We start from the raw sequence: 20,901 nt of genomic DNA on the forward strand, positions 1-20,901 counted from the left end.
CTAAAAAATGTTTATTGGGGTTAATGCACTTCAAGGGGTCCATTATCGGGAATTAATGGACTCCGGTTGGCCTCCCCATCGTCCATTAATTCCTGAGATTGGAAACAGCGTTGGTCATTAAAGGTCCAGTGTGAAACGTTTTTAGTTGGTCATTATCAAAATCTGTGTTGCCCGTTCACAAACTTGTCCTTTTTATGAATATTTACCACCACCATCAATTCCAAGTATTCCTATTGGCTTGACATTTTACATTTGCATTTGCATGAACTGGGGTAGACGCTCCATATTCATGCGCCCTCTTGGAATACGTTAGCCCGTAAGGGACATACAGGACATACTGCTCTGCCTTTCGTGTTTTAGGGAACAAGAGTATTCCTTTTCCTACAGAAAAAGAAAACGTATATTGAAAAGAGCAAGAAACCAGCATCATCAGAAAAAAGCGTGAAGGCTACCGTAGCTGTAATACGTACTTTGAACTACGTGGCGCAAGAGAATTGGTTGCGATATCTGATCTCAGCGCTAGATGGGAGAAATTCCTACACATTGTACCTTTAACCCTTACTTATTATATCTCTCTTTTTTTTATTTTTATTTTTATTTTACCTTATTTATTCAGGGGAGGTTCACTGAGAGGCAGCCTCTCTATTGCAGGAACGCCCTGATCACATTCACACAGTTCCACATTCATACCTGAAGCTGCCCAGTACAACCACACTCTGATCTGCTGGCCACTGAGCAGCTCCACTGGAGCGGTTGGGGGTTAAGGGCCTTGCTCAAGGGCACCTCAGTGGTGGTAATGAGGGAGGGACAAGCGCTGTTCTTTCACTTTCCCCACCCACTTTTAATAAACAATTTGATGTTATACCCTTTTACAGATCATTATAACATTTCCTCTTACTACCAATTTGAAAAGTGAATGAATTGCCTCCATGTGTCCATCTCAGAATCGGACTCGGAGATCTCCCTGAGCGGCTTTGAGACGGTGGCCAGCCGTTCCTTTGACGAGGACGAGGACGAAGGCTCTGTCATGTTATTAAGCAGCCCTTGCAGCAGCCCCACCGGCATGTTCCAGGAGGATCACCATGGCGACAAGGACGAGACTCAACCCAACGGGATCACAAAGCATAGGTCAGCGGTGCTGTACGCCCCCACGGTTTCATAAATGGACCGCTGACCCTCTCCGCTTTAATCCAAATTTCATCAATAGAAACAAACTCAACAAAGTGCTCCTCTCCTCTTAACAGACTGCTATTCTTGCAGTTTATTTCTTGCTGTAGTATATCATTCATGTCAGGATGTTTTATTTCCCAACCTGTTGTAAGAGAACGGTCTTTGTTTTTTTTAAATTTTTATGTCCTCCCTCGGGTCTTTCCACTTTATAGTGTGAATAATTTAGCCAGGGCCAGACTGGTGAAGGAAAAAGAAAGAGAGGGTTATTAAAAAAAGTGAGCTCTGTGTTGGAGCTGTTAAAACTTGATTAGGTCACAGTGTAATGCAATAATCAGGTCTGCAGTATGATCTATTTGGATACATTTCGAAATTTTATTATAATATTACCCTTCTTGTTATTTTTTACATGGCTTATATACTATATTCTTGGGATTTTAAGTATATTATCTTAACCCCAACCTGGTAACCTTTTAAAATAGTTTGACGTGGTTGGTCCGTTGTTTCTGTTGGACTTACTGAGCAGTTAGATAAGTGCTGATGGATGATCCCAAGGCTGTTTACCACCATTGATACTGTACCGGTGTTGATTTTCTCTCTGGGCTTTGTTCCAGTATGTCACATAATACATTACAGGCTTTTGTTGACTATATTCACTTGAATAAGATATGATGCCTGCAGCTATTATATGTCTGATATGTTATTTACTCTAATGAAAAGTGTCCAGCACAAAGTCAAGGTATCAAACAAACCTTATATAAGTAATAACACTGTGTGTGTGTGTGTGTGTGTGTGTGTGTGTGTGTGTGTGTGTGTGTGTGTGTGTGTGTGTGTGTGTGTGTGTGTGTGTGTGTGTGTGTGTGTTTCTAGGACCAGGTTACCTGCACCAATGTTTTCAAGAAATGACTTCAGTATTTGGAGTATCCTGAGGAACTGCATTGGAATGGTGAGAATGATGTTCATGTATTATATTATTTTATTAGTCATGCTAGCTGTACCGTTCGCAGCTGTTTTGAGTGAAAAAGCTGTATAAACCCACTGTACACTACCCGCTCAACACCAAACTGCAGACAGAAAAAGTTAGAGACTAGGTGGTAAACATAGTGGAGCATTTAGATATTTCGCTCAGGGGTTTGTAGAGACCAAAACAGAGCTAAAAGAGTGAATGCTGGACTTTAAGGTCTCATATAATGCTTAATTTTCAGGTTTATACTTGCATTTTTTTACTAGAACATGTTTACATAGGCTACTTTTATGTTAAAAAAACAACTTTTTCTCATACTGTCTGTCTGAATATACCTGTATTCTCCTTCTGATTGATTTAGCGCCTGTCTCTTTAAGCCTCCCTCCCAACAAAGTTCAGTCTGTTCTGATGGGAACGTATGCGCTCTTGGCGTCTCTGCGCCGCCATTGCAAAAAGGGAATGACTGTAACGACACTGTAGTGGCACTTTATAAACAATAGTTATGACAACACAACTGTACCGAAGTCTCGGGGGCTCGTTTAAAGGCACCGTTTCTGATTACTGAATTATGTGTGCAATTCTCTGTAGATTGAGCATTGTGATACTTTCACAGTACTTACATAGCACCTCAACCTGCTTTATAAAAAAAAAAAAAAGAAAAAAAGACATGGAAATCTCACTTTTTTAAATTGTGGACAGAAACATGTCTCCAAATGAATAATAATACTCCTCCTTAACTGCTGGATGTGTAAATAAACAACTGTTTGCTAACAAGCTCGCAATATGACCGTCAAAGGTGATAATAGGTCAACGCTGTGGTCAGGGCTAACCCTTACTTCTGCAGCCCCAAAGTGGCCAAACAATTAGTTATTGCAGGTTTAAATGGTGAACATGTCAAAGCTTTAGTGCGTTACTTTTTGATATTAATGAACGTCCGTTACATTCAAGCCATTGCCAAATGAGTTGCTACAAAAAGCTAATTAAGACTATCAGCTCCACACAACTCTCTCTGGATTTCTCACCATGGCTGTGTTTAGAAATTGGTGTCGTCCGGCGATTTGTGGCATGTGGATGCACCGACAGAATTGTTCTCATCACTTAGAATTCCTCACGGGGGAGACAGAAACTATGCACTATAGCTTTAAACAGCATACCTGCATGTATACCATTGTGAGCATGTGTTGAGCAGCATGTAAAGCATTACCGTGTACATTTCTGTACTTCCAGATTAGACCAGGAAAGAGCTCAGACACCATAATCCTTATATGGAATGTCAAAAACCTTTTATTCTTATTAATCTTATATTTGAACTTTTGTGAAGGGTCATTTTATATTTTGCACCAGAGAAGATTACAGTAGATACCACATTACATGTACATTAATTCATTTGGCAGACACTTTTTTTCCAAAGCAACATACTGTACAAATGACATCCAGACACTAGTAGGCTGCAACATGTTCGAAAACCAATATTTTCTTGGTTCGTTTTAACTCTCTTTCATTCTTTTCAATTTTAGGAACTCTCCAAGATTACAATGCCAGTGATTTTCAACGAACCACTCAGCTTCTTGCAGCGTCTCACGGAGTACATGGAGCACACTTATCTCATCCACCAGGCCAACTCCTTCTCAGACTCTATTGAGAGAATGAAGGTAGTACACTCTGTTACAAACTCGCCTTAGGCTTGGTACACAAAATGTCCAAAAGCCAAATGTATTTATTTAATTAATAGTATAATAAGATGGGGTGGAGATATGGCAGGAGGCAGTGGTGTACGGAATGTATGGATGAATAAGAGCATGTGTGTGAGTTTTGCAAGGTGTAAACCTAAATCAAAACTACAAAAGATGTGGAGGCCATGAGGAGATGTTGAGGCTGGCCACAGCTCTGGAACATCCTGTACATATCATGTGCAAATGACTAAAACTGTCTCAAGTACAGCCATATTTTAACTGGATTATACCTTTGTGTTGCGTGTGTATGACTTGTGTGTGCTTATGTGCCGTTGGCAGTGCGTGGCTGCGTTTGCGGTGTCCGCTGTGGCCTCCCAGTGGGAGCGCACTGGTAAACCATTCAACCCTCTGCTGGGAGAAACCTATGAACTGGTCAGGTAAGTGGGATTATACAGCACTTGTTCAACACTGATTATACACTTAATACTTTAATACTTACTGTCCTCTAACGCTTCCCACTGTGATGCCTGGCGTCCCAGAGAGGATCTGGGCTTCAGGCTCATATCGGAGCAGGTGAGCCACCACCCTCCAGTCAGCGCCTTCCACGCCGAGGGCCTGAAGCAAGACTTTGTGTTTCATGGATCCATCTACCCCAAACTCAAGTTCTGGGGCAAGAGTGTGGAAGCGGAGCCCAAAGGCATCATCACGCTGGAGCTGCCCAAGTAAGAACTTCTATTTGATTAAAATAAAAAGATGGCATTCTTTGGGTTTTACCATCTTTTCTTTAAAAAATGCAATATCAATCAACTCTTCCTGTTCCTAAAAAGACAAATAAATCTGATTGATGAGAGCTGTGACACTGTTTACACAAATCAGTTTGTAACTCTTCTAGTGTTCTATGTATGAGTAGACTTTTTTCACACATTACCATTTTGAACATTTCTTTACTTTAGTACTCCACTGATTTAGCATTGCACTCCTTTAACATTTTTTGACTGGAAAAAAAGAGATAAAAATCAAAGCAGCAGAACCAGCGATAACGTCTTTTTATTTCCACACATTCTTCTTTCTTGTCCAAACCTGGCACCCACATTACCCACAATGCAACTCTAATGTAACCTTGAGCCTCTAGCCTCGAGCAGAGATGAGGAGCGGGCACAGAGGTCTGGTGAGCTCACTTCTTTCTGTCTCCACACCCCCAGATTTCTTTTAATTTCCAGACTTGTAGCATTCAGACCCAACCGACGCTGACTCAAGTGACATCACTTGAGGTCATTTATCAGACTTCACACAGCTCCCTCTGGAGACACTACATCAAGGCTGAAGAACTTTCTTTTTTATGCTGCCTCTCTTTAAACAATTGTTCATTTCTTATACTGCACTGTAACTTTTATTCTCGTATTTCATCTGTTTTTATATTTTTACGCGTTTTCAACTGCTCTTTAATGTTTTATGTAAAGCACTTTGAATTGCCTTTTTGCTGAAATGCGCTATACAAATAAAGCTGCCTTGCCTTGTCTAAAGGCTTAAGAGAACTTGTTTTCACATATGCAGCAGTACTCCAGTGAACACATTTTGATATGTGAAATCGGCAGAGGTCCTCTTTTAAGTCATTGTTTTATCTCCAGGTACAATGAAGCCTACACATGGACAAATCCTACATGTTGCGTTCACAACATCATCGTGGGCCAGCTGTGGATCGAGCAGTATGGAAATGTGGAGGTGATCAACCACAGGTAAGAGGACCAAAATAACCCACAGTCAGCAAGTACAATGTTTGCACGTATGTATTGGACACTGTGCTTATTTAAAGATTATAGAGTCATGTTTTGCATATTTATCAAGTAGAACAAGTCTGATACAGTTCATATAAACAATTTGAGGAAGTTTGAACAACAAGAAAAAATGGACGGAGCAGATGAGGAAGTTTTGTATGACTCAGCCAGCAGAGAGTGAGAGGATTATACTGTATGCTGGTTTTCTCTTCTTTTCACCTAGAACTGGTGAAAGGTGCTGTCTGAATTTCAAACCGTGTGGCCTTTTTGGCAAAGAACTGCACAAGGTAGAAGGCTATATTCTGGATAAAAGGTACGGCTTACACTGACACATGATGTTCTGAAAAGTCATTCAAATAATGAGTAGTCTTTGGTACCCAGACTTATTATTCTTGTCTTGAATGTTGAGGGGAAATAGTGGACACACACTGAATTATTCATCTCTGTGAATACTTTTTGCATATTGCAATATATGGCACTGGTATACAGTTTATATGACTTATGCCTTCCAAAACATATTCCTTTCTGCTCCCATGTTGCAAAACAAATTTGACTCAATAAGCTGTTTACCATTAAATAGGCTTCATTAGTAAATCAGGACCTACAAAGTTAAGTAGCCGGGGGGACTCCCCTGAGAACATTTCCAACTTTAAATGAGCCCATTACAAAATCAAATAATGATGCTAATTGTTGTTTTATGTATTTATTCCCATCATAAGCAGCTCTTAATAGACGTGGGCTTAAAAGACTGAGGAGAAAGGCAGCTAGCACGTCACTGAAGCAGATAATGTAAAACAAAAAAAACAAAGCGGAGCAGCTGGCTCAATCAAAGGAGGACAAGCCGTTTCCAACACAACAGAGCCAATGACTCAGCATGAATGACAAGTCCATGGTCATGACCACAAGAACAAGACTAAATATGTAACCGCGAGATATTCTGACTGACTGACTGACTGACTGACTGACTGACTAACTGAAATCATTATCTAGTGTTTGTGCCTGAAGGTATTTATATCTGTGTGTTTCCCACAGCAAAAAGAAGCTGTGTGCTCTCTACGGGAAGTGGACCGAGTGTGTGTATGTTGTTGACCATGCCGCCTTTGAAGCGCATAAGAAAAGCGACAAGAAAGGGGCAGGCGAGAAAAAAGGCGGCCAAGCGGTATTAGCTGTTTATTTTTGTGATGTGTCATGTGTGATTGGAATAATGCAGTTTGATGACTGAGTTAATGGACGAATATCAGTATGTTTTTTGGGGATGCACCAAATCCAGATTTTTGGGGTTCGGCCGAATACCGAATCCACTGGTTAAGATTCTGCCGAATCCGAAACCGAATACAGAATCCTACTCTCATGCTCTGTGTGACTGTCCTTCCTTTGCCGTACCTGAAGTTGCTACATTCTGGCTGCTGTCTGGAGATTCCTTCATGCACAACTCATATTCTTTCGGATGTTTCATACCAAATGTTGTAACAGCGGCCATGTTGTGTATTGTTTAGGGTCCTCGACACCATGAGACAAATCAGCATTGCAAATTGAACATGTAGCTGGACTTGAATGGCCTTCTTTTGACTGAAAGTACTGTCAAACAACACTTGTTCTGCTCACAAGTTCCATTTTCACTTTCTGACAGCCTACTGCATTGAACGCTCCACCTACGTAAACACCTTCCCATAATCAACGGCGCCGTCATCACGTCGACCAGCGTAGCGCGCGTAGTGCAAGCGTAGGGTTCAGTTTGGTGGAAAGAAATTCTAAGGTTCGGCAGAAACCAAACCCCGTCAAAAAGCCCAATATCCGGCCAAATCCGAAGCCGAATCCTGTATTCGGTGCATCCCTAGTATTTTTCAAGTCAAATAAAAGGATAATATGATGAGATCTTTGCTAACATGTATAAATAACTTTATTCTATCAGGAAACGTTGTATTAATGAACTGGCAGAAAGCATGCTTAATATGTATGCATCATCTGTTTGTCACTTGTGTCGGTGTTCAGGGTTGCAGCGGGGATCAGGAGGAGGTTCCCTCTCCAGCTGCAGACACTGTGGAGATGATTCCTGGCAGCCAGCTGCTGTGGAGAATCGCACCCCGACCGGCCAACTCTGCCGAGGTCTTAAAGTGCTCATATTATGCTTTTTGGCTTTTTCCCTTTCCTTTATTGCGTTATATATCTTTTTTGTGCACGTTATAGGTTTACAAAGTGAAAAAGCCCAAAGTCCCCCCCAAAGGGACTTACCATCTCCAACAGAAAACACTGTTCACAAACTGCTCCAAACAGCTCTATTGTAGTCCAGCCTTTACTTCAGAGACCAACGTGGTCACTTTGGAACACACGTTATAATGCTCGCCTAACTGCTAGCGTGGCACGCCCTCATACTCTGCTTCTGACTGGCTAGTAGTCCTTACCTAGCTACTGAGCATGTGCGACTCCCAACAAAGATGGAACAGAAGTGAGATGTCTCACTCTGTAGCTAAAACAGAGAGCTCAACACACAGGGGGAAAAGAGGAGCTGCAGCAATGTGCTGTACAACAAATATATGGTGTTTTTTTAAAATTAAACCATGTAAACCTATTCTTATATAACCTCTAAATACAATTATGAACCTGAAAATGAGCAGAATATGAGCACTTTAAAATCAGCATGTGTCTGTAATGTCATTAAAATTTGACCTGTAATTGCAGATGTACAGCTTCACGTCCTTTGCAATGCAACTCAACGAGCTGCATAAAGAAATGGAAGGAGCCATCCCTCAGACTGACTGCAGGCTGAGGCCAGACATACGGGCCATGGAGAACGGTGACATCGGTAATAACTGTTGGTAACATGCCGGAACTGAAAATAAAAAAAAAGAATACTCTAGCGGTAATCTGAAACTCTACAATGTTATTATTCCAATAGACCTCGCCAGTGAGGAGAAGAAAAGGCTCGAGGAAAAACAAAGAGCAGCTCGTAAAAACCGCTCCAAATCTGATGAAGAGTGGAAGACGAGGTGAGGGTTTTCTTTTTTTTATGAAACTGGACAGCTCAAACTGTTCTCCTCTCTTAGCTCAACAGGCTAATGCATGCAGTTAGTTTTCATAGTGACCTAAACGTCATTGCAGTATTTGTTACTGAATGGCCCGACCAATTAAAGGCAATATTTCGACAATGGTCTTCATCTGTGTGCATAAAATGGCAACAATTGATATTTAACATTAATAAAGTTTGAACATTGTCAACTCAGATTACCCTCTGTTCAATCTGCTAAACTATAGTGTCATTTATATCAATTTCATAAACTTTATATGCAGTTTTTTGTTTTCAATAGAATAGTTAGAATTTCCAGGATATATATTTATCCACTTTGTTGCCGAGAATTGGATGAAAAGATGGATCCCACTCTCCAGGGGTGTAAATATAGACCGTGCTGGGCACGTAGAGAGAGTGGACCCTCCAACAATGTGTTCTGGGCGGAGAACTGGCCCTTGTGAGTGAGGCAAACCCATCTCCGTCGTGGTTTTCTTTTTTTTCTTTTTTTTTTTTATATATATATTTATAGTCCGTAGCAATCTATAACAAAACAATATGCTTAATCTACATCAGGGGTCTTCAATTCAATTCAATTTTATTTCAAGTGAAATATCACCATAAGACATGGTCTCAAAACACTACAACAGGGAATTTAGTGAAAAGTTAGGAATAAAATACATTTAAAATCATTGCGGGTATATATGTACATAAAAGTGAAAATAAAAAGTGGTACAAGGGTAAAAACAGAAGATAGAGGAAGTCATAATAATGGTACATAATGTTTGGAAAAAAAGAAATGTTTTGAGTTTTGATTTAAAAGTGGTGATAGAGCTGGCTTCTCTGACATATAACAGAAGGTTATTCCGGAGGTATGGTGCTCAATAAGAAAAGGCACGGTGGCCTGCCGATATCTTTTTGACCCTAGGAATTTCTAACAGATTGGTACACAGGGAGCGGAGTGGTCGTGCGGGGGTATAGGGGTTAATCAATTCAGCTAGGTATGAGGGTGCAAGGCCATTCAGCGATTTGTAGGTTAAAAGAAGGATTTTAAAATCTGCTCTTGTCTGGGTAGCCAGTGGAGTGAGGTTAAGACAGGAGTAATGTGGTCATATCTCCTCTTCAACGTTTTTTTTAAACCAAGGAGCCCTTAATTGAAAGAGAGACGGAGCAGGGACCCCCCTACTACATATGAAATTAAGTTGCATATTTAACTGGGCCTACAATAACATGTAGGGCAGCCTAAAGCCTTTTTACATAACTTGTTAGTGCATAGAATACTAAGCTATTCAAATAATAATTGCTGGCATGATTTTATGAATGATCTTTTAATGTTAAACATACATGTGGCACTGTGAATCCTTAGGATTACCTGTATCTAGTGTCTACCTTACCTATAGGCCAGTAAGCCTATCATCAATGTTTTTCCACAAATAGGCCAATTTATATTTGCTAATAATATGTTGTCATGTTAAGACATTTAAAATTTAGAAAAAACTTTCAAAAAATGTATAATTTGATGGCCCCACTGCAGTAACTCTGAGGACCCCTCAGGGGTCCCGGACCCCCTGTTGAATATCTCTGCTCTGCAACTATATTTAAAAAAATAAAAATAAAAAAAGATTCAATTAAATGAATTTCTTTTTTTCTTTAGTATGTATTTTTGTCATATATAGCTATGCAATGATGATTGCTGGGTAAAATGTATGTCGATGTCAAGTCCTTATTTGATCATGTGACGCAACAAAACAATACAAAATACGGTAGCTAGTTTAGGCGTAACATTTATTATTATTTTTCCATAACATAATGAATTATTTTGCTTGGTGCTTGTGAATTGTAAAGGTAGACTACGGGGGATATTACAGCAGCATGTTTAGGCCCTGTTGTTGACCAACCACAGGCCCATAGTGGTGTGGCCTAAGCAACTTATTTACCTCATATTTACCATACACATATAGGGAGTAGTATCAATCTTCTCATGTAATACTCGGCAAGAAAACAAATAAGTGCATTTCCCAAAATGTCCAACTGTTTCTTTAATAAAGTGTAATTTACATTGTCTTTATATGTAGTTTTACTTCTGGGTAAATGTAAAAAAAAAAAAATTATTGCCACAATTCTATTATCTTTGTTTCATACTTTGAAATGCTGAAGCCACATCTCTATTTTCCCTTTGACTGACTTGTTTTTCTGTTGCTTGTTCCTTGCTTTGATGTTAAGGAGTGCTGCCCTGGGCCCAAGGTTAGAGCTGCTCGCTGTTTGATGTGCCTGAAATGTGTGATGTAATCTCGCAGTCTCAGTGTTTCCAGACACTTCTTATTCTCTGAAATTGAAATCTGATCTTTATAACTGCGTATTGCTTTCTGTTAAGATATGAGAGAGAATAACTGATAATAGAATCACAGTTTGGAGACAGTGTGATTCATCTGCTCTGCCTTCCAACAGCATGGCAGCTTCCCTGGAAATACTCACGCATGAGTCCTCTCCCCCTAATCATTTCTCTCCTTGATTTCATGCAGCTAAGAAAAAAAAATAATACAAAAGTAATATTAGTCTAAAGCAAACAACCAAAACTGCCACCTCCCATGCAAATTACCCATAACCTTGTGATGAAGCATGCCTGACCTTCCTTACCCACTTTCCCTGATTTGTTTGAGTTATGATTTTCTGGCTGGTGTCACGTAGGTTTGATAGGAGCTCAAACTGAATGCTGATGTGTCTCCACTGTATTTTCAGGTGGTTTCAGCAGGGGCAAAACCCTCACACCAGCACCCAGGACTGGCTCTTTTCTAGTGGATACTGGGACAGGAATTACAGCCAGCTGCCAGACATTTACTAATGGGCATTTCCTGCACAGAGAAATGAGCATCATGCAATGTCCTTTGTACGGAGCAGAATTACCTTTTTTTTTTTTTTTTTTAAATGAAATATCTACTTTAACTACAAGCAATATGCAAAGAGCGTATTTAAACTGTGTGGCCTTAATCTACATTATGATGATAAAATTGAGCATACAAATGTCAATCATCAATATTTAAAAGGTAGGAAATGTAAAGTTGTTTGACAATGCTTTGAAATGTTACATTTGTATTCACATTGAGACCGGTTTGTTTCTGTTGATAATGGACTTTTAGCACGCACAGCGGAGAGGTGCTGATGCACAGGGCTTCATGGTTTTAGTTTCCATCTGTCTTCTTTTAAATGTTCATAATAGTGTTTTGACTCTAAATGTTTATCTGTATAGATACCGATCAGTGAGCTCATCAAGTCGTTCACATTCCCTCCTGACTCCATACTTACAAAACCACTAGAAGTCAGTACATATTAGGGTTGATATGGTGTTCCTCTTGATGTATTTTGCCTTGTAAAAAAAAAAAGAACTGTTTTTTCTTGTCCACTGAATTCTGTGTCTGCTGAGCTCTGAACACACAATAATTGACTTATGTGAAGAGGTTTATTACTATTGTTGTGTATCATACAACCTGTCAGACAGACTAAACAAAGCTGAATGGGGGTTGTAAGGTGACATGGTGTAGAAAATGTTGGATTTTCAGGAGTTTTGCATCGAAAGTATTTTATTGGAAACTGAAATATACCAAGTAAAACTCTTCAACGTATTCATGTATGTTTTACTATTTACTGTATGTGAAGTATGCTTGGGATGCAAGACTAAGTCTGAAAATATAATGTAATCTGAATTAATAGTCTCTGTATCAAAGGCCTGCGTCCAACTCCCAACCTGGAACGAGTGGGCCCTTTTTTATTAAAATTTTTTTTGCCTTTGTCTTATAGCACATAAGAGATTACCCTTTATGTGTGTACCATGGTCAGAGGTGTCGGGACAGATAGGATAAAGGGGACTGAATACCCAAGGCCCTCATGTGAGGAGGGCCCAAAAAGATGCTAGAATGAATAGCTGTGGATGTGGGGAGGGGCCCATAGAGAATGCCTTTCTACAGGGCCCAGAATTTTGTGCTACACCCCTGACCATGGTACGTAGCAAATAACATTAAATGTTTTATGTTTTCATGGGCAGTTAGAAGCAACATGTGAAGAAGGCTGTGCTCTGATCAAGGGATAACCAGGGGTAAAGGTGTTAAAATGTTAATATTTTCAGTGGCCAGTGTATGTGCTAATGGAGGTGTGATTTGCAAGTGAATGACGTGTTGAAAATAGAAATGGATGGCCAGGAACAATGTGAAATAATAAGACACCCATATTGTTTGCCTTTATATTGAATTAATGCCATTTAACTTTGCTTTAAGCGTAACTTATGCGTAAGTAGCTTTCTCAGCACAAGGCTTAAATAAGTCACTAGATGGTGTTGAAGTTAAAAAGTTAAAACCCGGCTATTGTTTTGAAAACAATGTACTTGCTAGATCTAATCAAATACACTAATCAGCATTTGACTGCCTCACCCAACCTCTAGCTTCTAAAGAATTAATTAGGTCATGGCTGTTATTTAGCATACTGTAGGAGACTCATTGTCCCCACAGAAAAGGTACTTGTTGTCTCTTTTTGGGGGAGCCATCCCCTGTTGGTCCAGACGTGATTAAGACAAAGAACGAGTATTGCTGTAGTTTGGAAACAATTGACACCGTCTCGGTAAGATCCTGTGACCGGGTGTAGCCTCAAGACACTGATTGGGAACATACACCTTTTCTTTTGAGAGACATCTGAACAAAAGGGGAATATTTTCATTTGAGGAACCACCCAGATGTAGGGGAATAAATGTGTGATCCGGGGAATGTCTCAGGACTTCAATCTGTGACCCCGCAAGGGAAGCAGTTGGAGTCCGCTGTTTACAGTGTATTTGTTTGTCATGTCACATGACTGTTTTTATGTGACTCCGCAAGGAGAGCATGAGATCAGTCCGCTGTCAGCTACAGTGTAACATTCGTGTTTTGACTGTCGTTTTCACAGTGTTGTTTTATTAAACCTTTTAGTTAACTTTCAATTCCCCCAGCCTCTCCTTCCTCGTCCAGAAATCCGAACAAACACGTCTTTTAGAGATTTCTTAACAATGGCACATCTATGGTAGGAACACCCTGGAGCGGATACTACAAAAGCTAAATGCAAGCTGCTAATTTTGTAGCTAACTAAAAGTGGCAGGGGGTTAATATTCCTCCAAAAGAGATGCCTCAGCATATGACTGAAGTGTGTGTTGATTCACTTGCAATAACCTGTCAAATACTTTTGTTGTGACATGATAAAAGCAGGTTTAGTCACAGCTAATATGCTAAGCTAGCACCTGTTGTCTGTGAGTGACGGTAAGGACAGCAAAGGAGAGAGGCAAGTTAAAGGAGGTTGATGTCTTTGTGAACTAATGTGTGCATATTAACATGATAATGCTATTTTTTTATATATTTTATACTCCTATAGCAGCATTCATGTTGCTGAATATAAAACAGGAAATGGTGTACTCAGTGAGCACTCAGTGTAGTAATGAGTGTATATTTACTGTTATTTTATTAATGTATTACTTTGTTTTTCAGGCTGAATGCAGGGCACTTTCATTGAACAGAGACTAATGTGACTGCATCTTCTGCTGTTCTTCACACGTTTGGTAAGTGAAAGTCCGAGCTCTTTCAGCTGACACACAATGCTACTTGGGAAGTTAATAGTGGCCACCATTGTAGCTGCCTTGTGTGTTTCATTCATCGCCCATTTAGTCCTGTTCAGGGTTACACAATACTGCAGCCTATCATAGCAGGCCTTGAATGGGTACATTACAGCTGACACATAATAAAGCCACAGGTAGCACATACAGAGAGCAATACTAACTGAACACATTACATTAGGGCAAGCACTCCATCTCATGGTCACAAGTAGAATAGGAGATTGGCTTTTATGCCAGTTAAATGAGTTTTGAGAATGTCATGTTGTAAAGCTGCTGATACTGTAGGCGTGTGTGCTGGTTTATTTTTTTTTTTGGTGTTTTTGCAGTGAAGTGAACTGCAGCTGTCTAATATTGTGCTTATAAAACATATTTAACTGGTGGTCAAAAGCAAAATGATGTTTTTATTTTGTGTGGTTATTCTAAGGAAAAGCTGGCCTGCATTATATATACAGTGTATAGCTTTTAAACATCTAGAACTTGTGGAAGCTCTTCAGAGATGTCAGTTACTGCTTGAACCAAAATGTTTCCAGTATTTCCCTTATAGTCCCTATTAAAGGAGAAATCCAGCGCAAAATGAACCTAGGGGTTAGTAACACGTGTGTACCGAGTTTGACCGTTCTCTGGGATATGTTTTCATGCTAATCGAATGTGACCAGTTTTAGCGCAATCCGCTAATTAGCTTATAAAGCTAGTGGTCGGGGCACGGGGAAAGTAAAAAGAAATCTCTATTTCTACACCACTAACAAGGCTCAAAATAGCACCACTCTTCCACGGTAGCATAATGAGGGTCCCTACATGTAAACCCAAGCATTGAGAACTTTGTAAGTGTACAGTTTGTTAAAAAGATAGTTTATAAAGACAGTATCCTTCACATATACATGCAGGCGCCATCTTGGGAAAACAGTCCTGACCAGTCAAACGACGAACGCCGTGCAACCAGTAACATAGCTCAAGCACGGCGTTCGACGTTCAACTGGTCATGACTGTTGTCTGTATAGTGAACGGTAAAGTCTTTTTTAAAACTATCTTTTTAATAAACTGTACGCTAACAAAGTTCTCAATGCATGGGTTTACATGTAGGGACCCTCATTATGCTACTGTTGAAGTGTGGTGCTATTTTGAGCCTTGATAGTGGTGTAGAAATAGCGATTTCTTTTTACTTTAGCCGTGCCCCGACGACTAGCTATATAAGCTAATTAGCGGTTTGCGCTAAAACTGGTCACATTTGATTAGCATGAAAACATATCCCAGAGAACGGTGGACTTGGTACACATGTTATTAACCCCTAGGTTCATTTTGCACCGGATTTGTCCTTTAAGTAGTTTTAAAGTAAATTAAACATTTTTCCAAATTTTAACAACATATGTGAAATTGTTAAATTTGATATTTGTTTCTCTCACTGCTTTTTATATTTTGTGAAATTAAAATCCAATCCAAGCTATTTTGTATGGCTGCCCATTGCAATTAATAGATTCTTAGACGTCTAACCCTAACCCACAAGACCGCTTTACAAGATTCTCATTTTAAAGTCATCTTTAATCATTAAAAAGCCAACTGAAGATGTCGTTTTCAACCAACTCATTAAGTTAACATTAGCTTAATTAGCTGGCTACAGTTGGTTAAATTTACTAGCAATAGATGTTATTTCAGCTGACACATTAAACGGTCGCCAGCTAGAAATGAGAAGCCTGTGTTTGTCTTCCTGTGACTGAATTCAGGACCTTTGTTTCTAAATTTAGTTTGACTAAGGCTTACTTACTTTGAGTGGTAAATCTGACATGTAATCGTTATAAACTGCACATGTACTGTGCAAAACTGGAAAAGTTGAAAGGTGTAGCAACATTATATTACGGGGGACTGTGCTTGCCTAATAGAATTTCAAATTAATTTCTGTGGGTTTTTACCTAAGCCTGTCTGCATAATATGACTTTTTAATGATGCCAAAGGGTCTGTGCGGTTAAAGAAGTTTGCGTGTCACCCGTTAATGACACGGCCTTAGTCTGCAGGGCAACTATTAATGCTGACAGGGTCAACCACCCTGGATCCTGTCTCAAATGCAACCGGTCTTCCATTAAGCTTCACATTTCGTAAGCAGCCTACAAATGGCGAGCGCACGGGGGCTCGGTTCTGCTTTCTTGTCCCTGAATGGAGAAGGAGAGAAGCAGAAAGAGAATTCTTCACCATCAGTATTTTTCTTTAATGTATTTGTTGTTTAGTTGTCATTGATATACTTTAATGCAATTGTACTCATGTGTATACATACAGTATATACGTATGTGTGTGCCTACATATACATACATACATACACTTCTTTTTTTATCATGTTTTGTATGTTCGACATAGATACAAAACAGAATAAATACAGTGGTAAAAAGCTGATATTTTGAAAGATATTCTGCGACATGTTTGGGGGATTTACCTCCTATGTAAAGTGTATCCAGTGTTGTTGAGGTGGAGGTGAAGGGGACGGCTTTCTGCTGAGAAATGGAGTCCACCACTAGTTTGATAACGTCACGTTGTTTGGACACTGGAGGACGAAAGCACTAGAATCCAAAATCTATAGCTACTCATGTATCATCACGTCTATGTAAAGTGTCAGCACGAGAAGTCGTACCTGTAACCTGGTGAAACTTTCCATCACAGAGGCTTTCACGAGGAGTCACTGAGACACTGGCAGCCCTGTTACCGTCACTCACGCTGACACCCACCTGGGAAAAGATTACAGTCACTAAACATAATGTTTAATCATTTTATGCTGAATTTCTTTCAAATTGCTGTCTGATCAGCTCTCATAGTTAATTCTTAGAAGGATTCACCTTGTTTTCCTTTAGAAAGACATTAAGGCTGGCCTTGTGACTTCGCACGTGGAAGAGAAGACCTGTCAGGTATTGAGGACGCAGCTCGAAGGCCAACACAAACTCCGAGCCAATGGTGAAGTAATTCTCTAAAACAGAAATAGTCCTTTTTAGACTTAAGGTCTGTTTGTTGTAACTTGCACTCATACTGCACACTGACAACAGGGAAATACATTAGGATTCATGCAATTTGTCAAACCCAAGACGATGTGACCGCCGCCAAAGTATGTCCCGATCTCTGCGAGCCCATCGAAGCAGGGTAAAGTTTTGTAGCTTGCCTCAAGGTCCACCATAACGACCTCATTCATTTTGAAGTCCCGTATACAACCAATAACACTGTTCATGGGAATGTTGTGTCCCTGAGGGAGGACAGGAAGAGAAAAGAGAAGAGGCTCAATATGTAAACAAATGAGGGAAAATATAGCCGTTAAAAGAAACAGTCAAACACTTGACTGAGGTGCGATACAGACGTTTGTGGTTTTGCTTTTGGGATCACCTCCCAGATACACGGGGTTGTGCAGGTCTAAAGATGATCCCTCGTTGTTTGGCAGATGTCCATCAGTCACACGGAACCCGTCAACCAGCAGATGAAAAGTGCTCCTCTCCACGCTGAACTCAACCTGTTACACAGGAGAAGTGACTCAACACAAGTCATTCGCCTAAAGACCAAACAGATTTTATGTTGCTGTCACTGTGATCCTTAGCAACTGTAACTAAGCAGGAAGGCCTGTCTAGCATTGACCTTTTTCACAGCAGACATCTTGACTTGTCATAGTAGGAAAAGCACAGCTGAAATTGATAACCTTAACGATGGCTCAATTCCATTAAGTGTCCCAGGAGGCTAGTTCAGTGAGTCAGCATGCACAATACCAGGACCTCTCCTAAGTAGAATGCAGCCATCAGTAATGGTTTTTAATACACCTGTGCTTTTCCTACTATGACATGTCAACATGTCTGCCGTGAAAAAGGTCTATTGGATTTCTCCACATGTTGAAGCTAATTGCATTGGCCTGTTATCAGAGCGATAATAATTCAAAGAGTTTGGAAGGTGATGTGTTTTTTAGCCTTTACAAACTCTACTCAAAAAATCCTATAAAAAAAGTATAGGACTGTAATTCTAGTATGGCTGCCTGCAGTAGCTATAGAATTATTTCCAAAGTCAAAGGGCATGTTATTAGCTAACCACATTATTTAGTGGTGTTACAGGTTACATTAGAAAAAAACCTGGTCAGAAATGGAACTTCTGCCCTGTAGGAGCCAAACTTGCGCTAGATATGGTCCCCTAAACCTTCCCAGAATGTTCCCTCAATATCCACAAAGTAACGTCCCCCTACCCTTTAAAGACGTATAATGTACAATTTCTGAAATTGTGTTTTCCAAACTCATCATTTTCATGTATGTAGTCATCACTTGCATCCTTTGGATCATTTCGCAGTTTTTGTTACAAATCAAGTAATCTGGAAACATTGAAAACTCATCTGGAGACAGTTTTCAAATAACTGATGGAGTTTAAGCACTAGCATTACCTCATCCTAGCTAGCTATAGCTGATATAATCTGCATCACGTGTCAAACTCAAGGCCCGGGGGCCAAATCCGGCCCCTCGCAAATTTTGATCCGGCCTGTCAATTTAGATTCACAACAGATTTTGGTCCGACTAGTTGTGCGTCACAACAAAAAAGTCAGGAAACAGATTTAGGCAGATTTGCTGACTTTGAGCCTCCCACAACAATATTCAGGCTTTGAAACAGGTTGTTGTGAGTCGGCTGTGTGGGAGCCTGCTTTCAAAAAATTTAATCTTTGCTTTTCATGAGTTGCTAAATTCTACGATGGCTAAGAAACTTTTTTGCTGACTTTTTTAGGGTTCTATGTCAACCAAACTGTATGGGAGAAAGCAGACATGCAACAATACAGCCAAAGATATTTAACTTTTTCGGTTAAATAAAAGCATGTCAGTAAACTCTACATATCTGGCCCATATTGTGATTCTCATTTCCAGTGTGGCCCTTAGTGAAGTTGAGTTTGACACCCCTGATCTACATAATCTACGAGAGACAGGCTTCATTTCAGGCGACAAAATCGACTAGAAATAAAAAGCTGCATTTGTTTGAGTGTGTGTAATTGTAGACCCCAAATTACTACATATTTCGAGTGGTAAATTTGCCACCATTATCATTGTAAGCTACATATGTGCCATGCGAGAGCAGAAAGTTTGACAGGCGTAGCCAACCCGCGTAGCAACAGTAACTAGGAGGGCGGAGCTTAGCAAATGGTCAATTACTCTGTGCCAGTTCCCGTCGTTGCTCTTCTGCTTGTGCTGGATGATTCTGTTTTGCCCGAGTGACATCTTGATCTTGCCATTGGTCATGTACAGAGCCAGCAGGGGGATGACTCCTCTCCCGGCTACGTGGAGGATCAGCCCTTTGGACGTCTTGGTCTTGACATCGAGGGAGAAGTGAGGCCTGAGACACAAGAATAGTACAGTGAAGTCCCTTAAGCAGGATTTATGCTTCTGCGGAGGTTCGACGCAGAGCTTTCACCGTAGGTAAGTGGCCTGAAAGTTCATACTTGTGTGTTGATCTCTTTAAGCTTTAAAAGAATAGCAGGGCTGACGTGTGTGTGTGTGTGTGTGTGTGTGTGTGTGTGTGTGTGTGTGTGTGTGTGTGTGTGTGTGTGTGTGTGTGTGTGTGTGTGTGTGTGTGTGTGTGTGTGTGTGTGTGTGTGTGTGTGTGTGTGTGTAGTGTTTGGTAGAGGCAGTGAGAGAGTGACAGTGATTAGGTTCGGAGCAAGTACCGACTCTAGGGGCATAGTGAGAGAAGCAAAGTGTCTCCCCTGTGCTTTCTGACCACGCAAGGAAATGTGTATCAGGAAAAGTTAACCCTCTCCTTGATTTCATTTTGTTTTTTTTGGAGAGGGAGAATCAGGAAATGAGTCTGGGGGAAATGCAACGCTACCAAGCCACGCCGAGCAGACCATTGCCGCGAGGTGTAGTTAAATTTTTTGAGAGGTGCACGTCAGGCTACGGCGTAAGGTCCAGCGTAGGGTCCGTATCTACACGTACCTACATATGTACATACATATCTACGTAGGTACATACGTTTGTACCCACGGTGTCGATTTAACACAGCAGCATACATTGGCCTTCATACGGTTCATATGAATGACTAAATAGATGGATGGATGGCTGAATTAACATTTTATTTATGTTGGGTTTTTTATTATATGCCATACACAAAAGGATACCAAACCATAACGTTTCTGAAAAACACACATCATTTCCACATCTTCAGGAAAGAACAAAGGTTTTTTATATTGTATATAACAACAATTACCTGTGATTGAGGTCCTCTTGTGGCAGGGTGTAACTGAGCCAGCTGTGCTCCGCAGAGAGCTGCCATTCATGCCGGTGTGCCCGCCGGGGTTTACATTGGCTGCCTGCCGGAGCCTGAATCTGACACACCGCAGAGAAATGACCTGCATCTCCATCTATATAATTATTATTAATTATAACAGCAGTGGGTGAATTATAATGGTGCTCTAGAAATAATGGCTCTAAGTGCTCACGGGTTTGTGTTTCTTGGGCTTTTTCAACACGGGGGGTGTTAGCAGCTCGGTATGTGGTGGCGGATGGAGACTGCACAGGCCAAGGACTACGTCTGCCGTTTGTGAAAATGAGCTTAGATCGGCAGGTATAAAGCTCTGCTCAGGCCTAAATAAACATAAAGTCTTGTAATTATAGGAGAAAGGGACACACATAATCTGTGTTCTAATAATAGAACAGCTGTGGCATTATAAATAACCATTTCTAATGTTTCCAAACCTTGTGTAGAGGTTAGCGATG

The 20,901-nt window shown here is 40.4% G+C and overlaps 1 protein-coding gene and 2 long non-coding RNA genes across 4 annotated transcripts in view; 1 reads left to right on the forward strand and 2 right to left on the reverse strand.

The window, feature by feature from the left end:
* The window catches only part of osbpl1a (oxysterol binding protein-like 1A), a 29,660-nt gene extending 17,457 nt beyond the window's left edge, over positions 1-12,203 (forward strand). The window contains exons 17-29 of one of the 2 annotated variants that reach the window (XM_028587823.1): positions 945-1,128; positions 2,038-2,113; positions 3,649-3,783; positions 4,144-4,241; positions 4,344-4,526; positions 5,433-5,540; positions 5,803-5,892; positions 6,612-6,738; positions 7,572-7,685; positions 8,259-8,382; positions 8,476-8,566; positions 10,807-10,827; positions 11,323-12,203. In XM_028587823.1, the coding sequence (XP_028443624.1) occupies positions 945-1,128; positions 2,038-2,113; positions 3,649-3,783; positions 4,144-4,241; positions 4,344-4,526; positions 5,433-5,540; positions 5,803-5,892; positions 6,612-6,738; positions 7,572-7,685; positions 8,259-8,382; positions 8,476-8,566; positions 10,807-10,827; positions 11,323-11,425 (1,454 nt within the window). In that variant the 3' untranslated portion in view covers positions 11,426-12,203. The remainder of the gene's footprint in view (positions 1-944; positions 1,129-2,037; positions 2,114-3,648; positions 3,784-4,143; positions 4,242-4,343; positions 4,527-5,432; positions 5,541-5,802; positions 5,893-6,611; positions 6,739-7,571; positions 7,686-8,258; positions 8,383-8,475; positions 8,567-10,806; positions 10,828-11,322) is intronic. The other variant, XM_028587824.1, reaches the window with a different exon arrangement.
* Positions 12,204-15,721: 3,518 nt separating this feature from the next.
* Positions 15,722-16,707, reverse strand: LOC114560930 (uncharacterized). The gene is made up of 2 exons (XR_003693281.1): positions 16,626-16,707; positions 15,722-16,347 (listed from the first exon to the last, which is right to left on the reverse strand). It is a non-coding gene; the product is annotated as an uncharacterized LOC114560930 (long non-coding RNA).
* A 371-nt stretch (positions 16,708-17,078) lies between these two features.
* On the reverse strand, positions 17,079-17,778 carry LOC114562202 (uncharacterized). The gene is made up of 3 exons (XR_003693453.1): positions 17,532-17,778; positions 17,261-17,420; positions 17,079-17,150 (listed from the first exon to the last, which is right to left on the reverse strand). It is a non-coding gene; the product is annotated as an uncharacterized LOC114562202 (long non-coding RNA).
* Positions 17,779-20,901: the final 3,123 nt, after the last annotated feature.

Source organism: Perca flavescens, chromosome 9, assembly GCF_004354835.1.
Source record: "Perca flavescens isolate YP-PL-M2 chromosome 9, PFLA_1.0, whole genome shotgun sequence".
Taxonomy (NCBI): domain Eukaryota; kingdom Metazoa; phylum Chordata; class Actinopteri; order Perciformes; family Percidae; genus Perca; species Perca flavescens.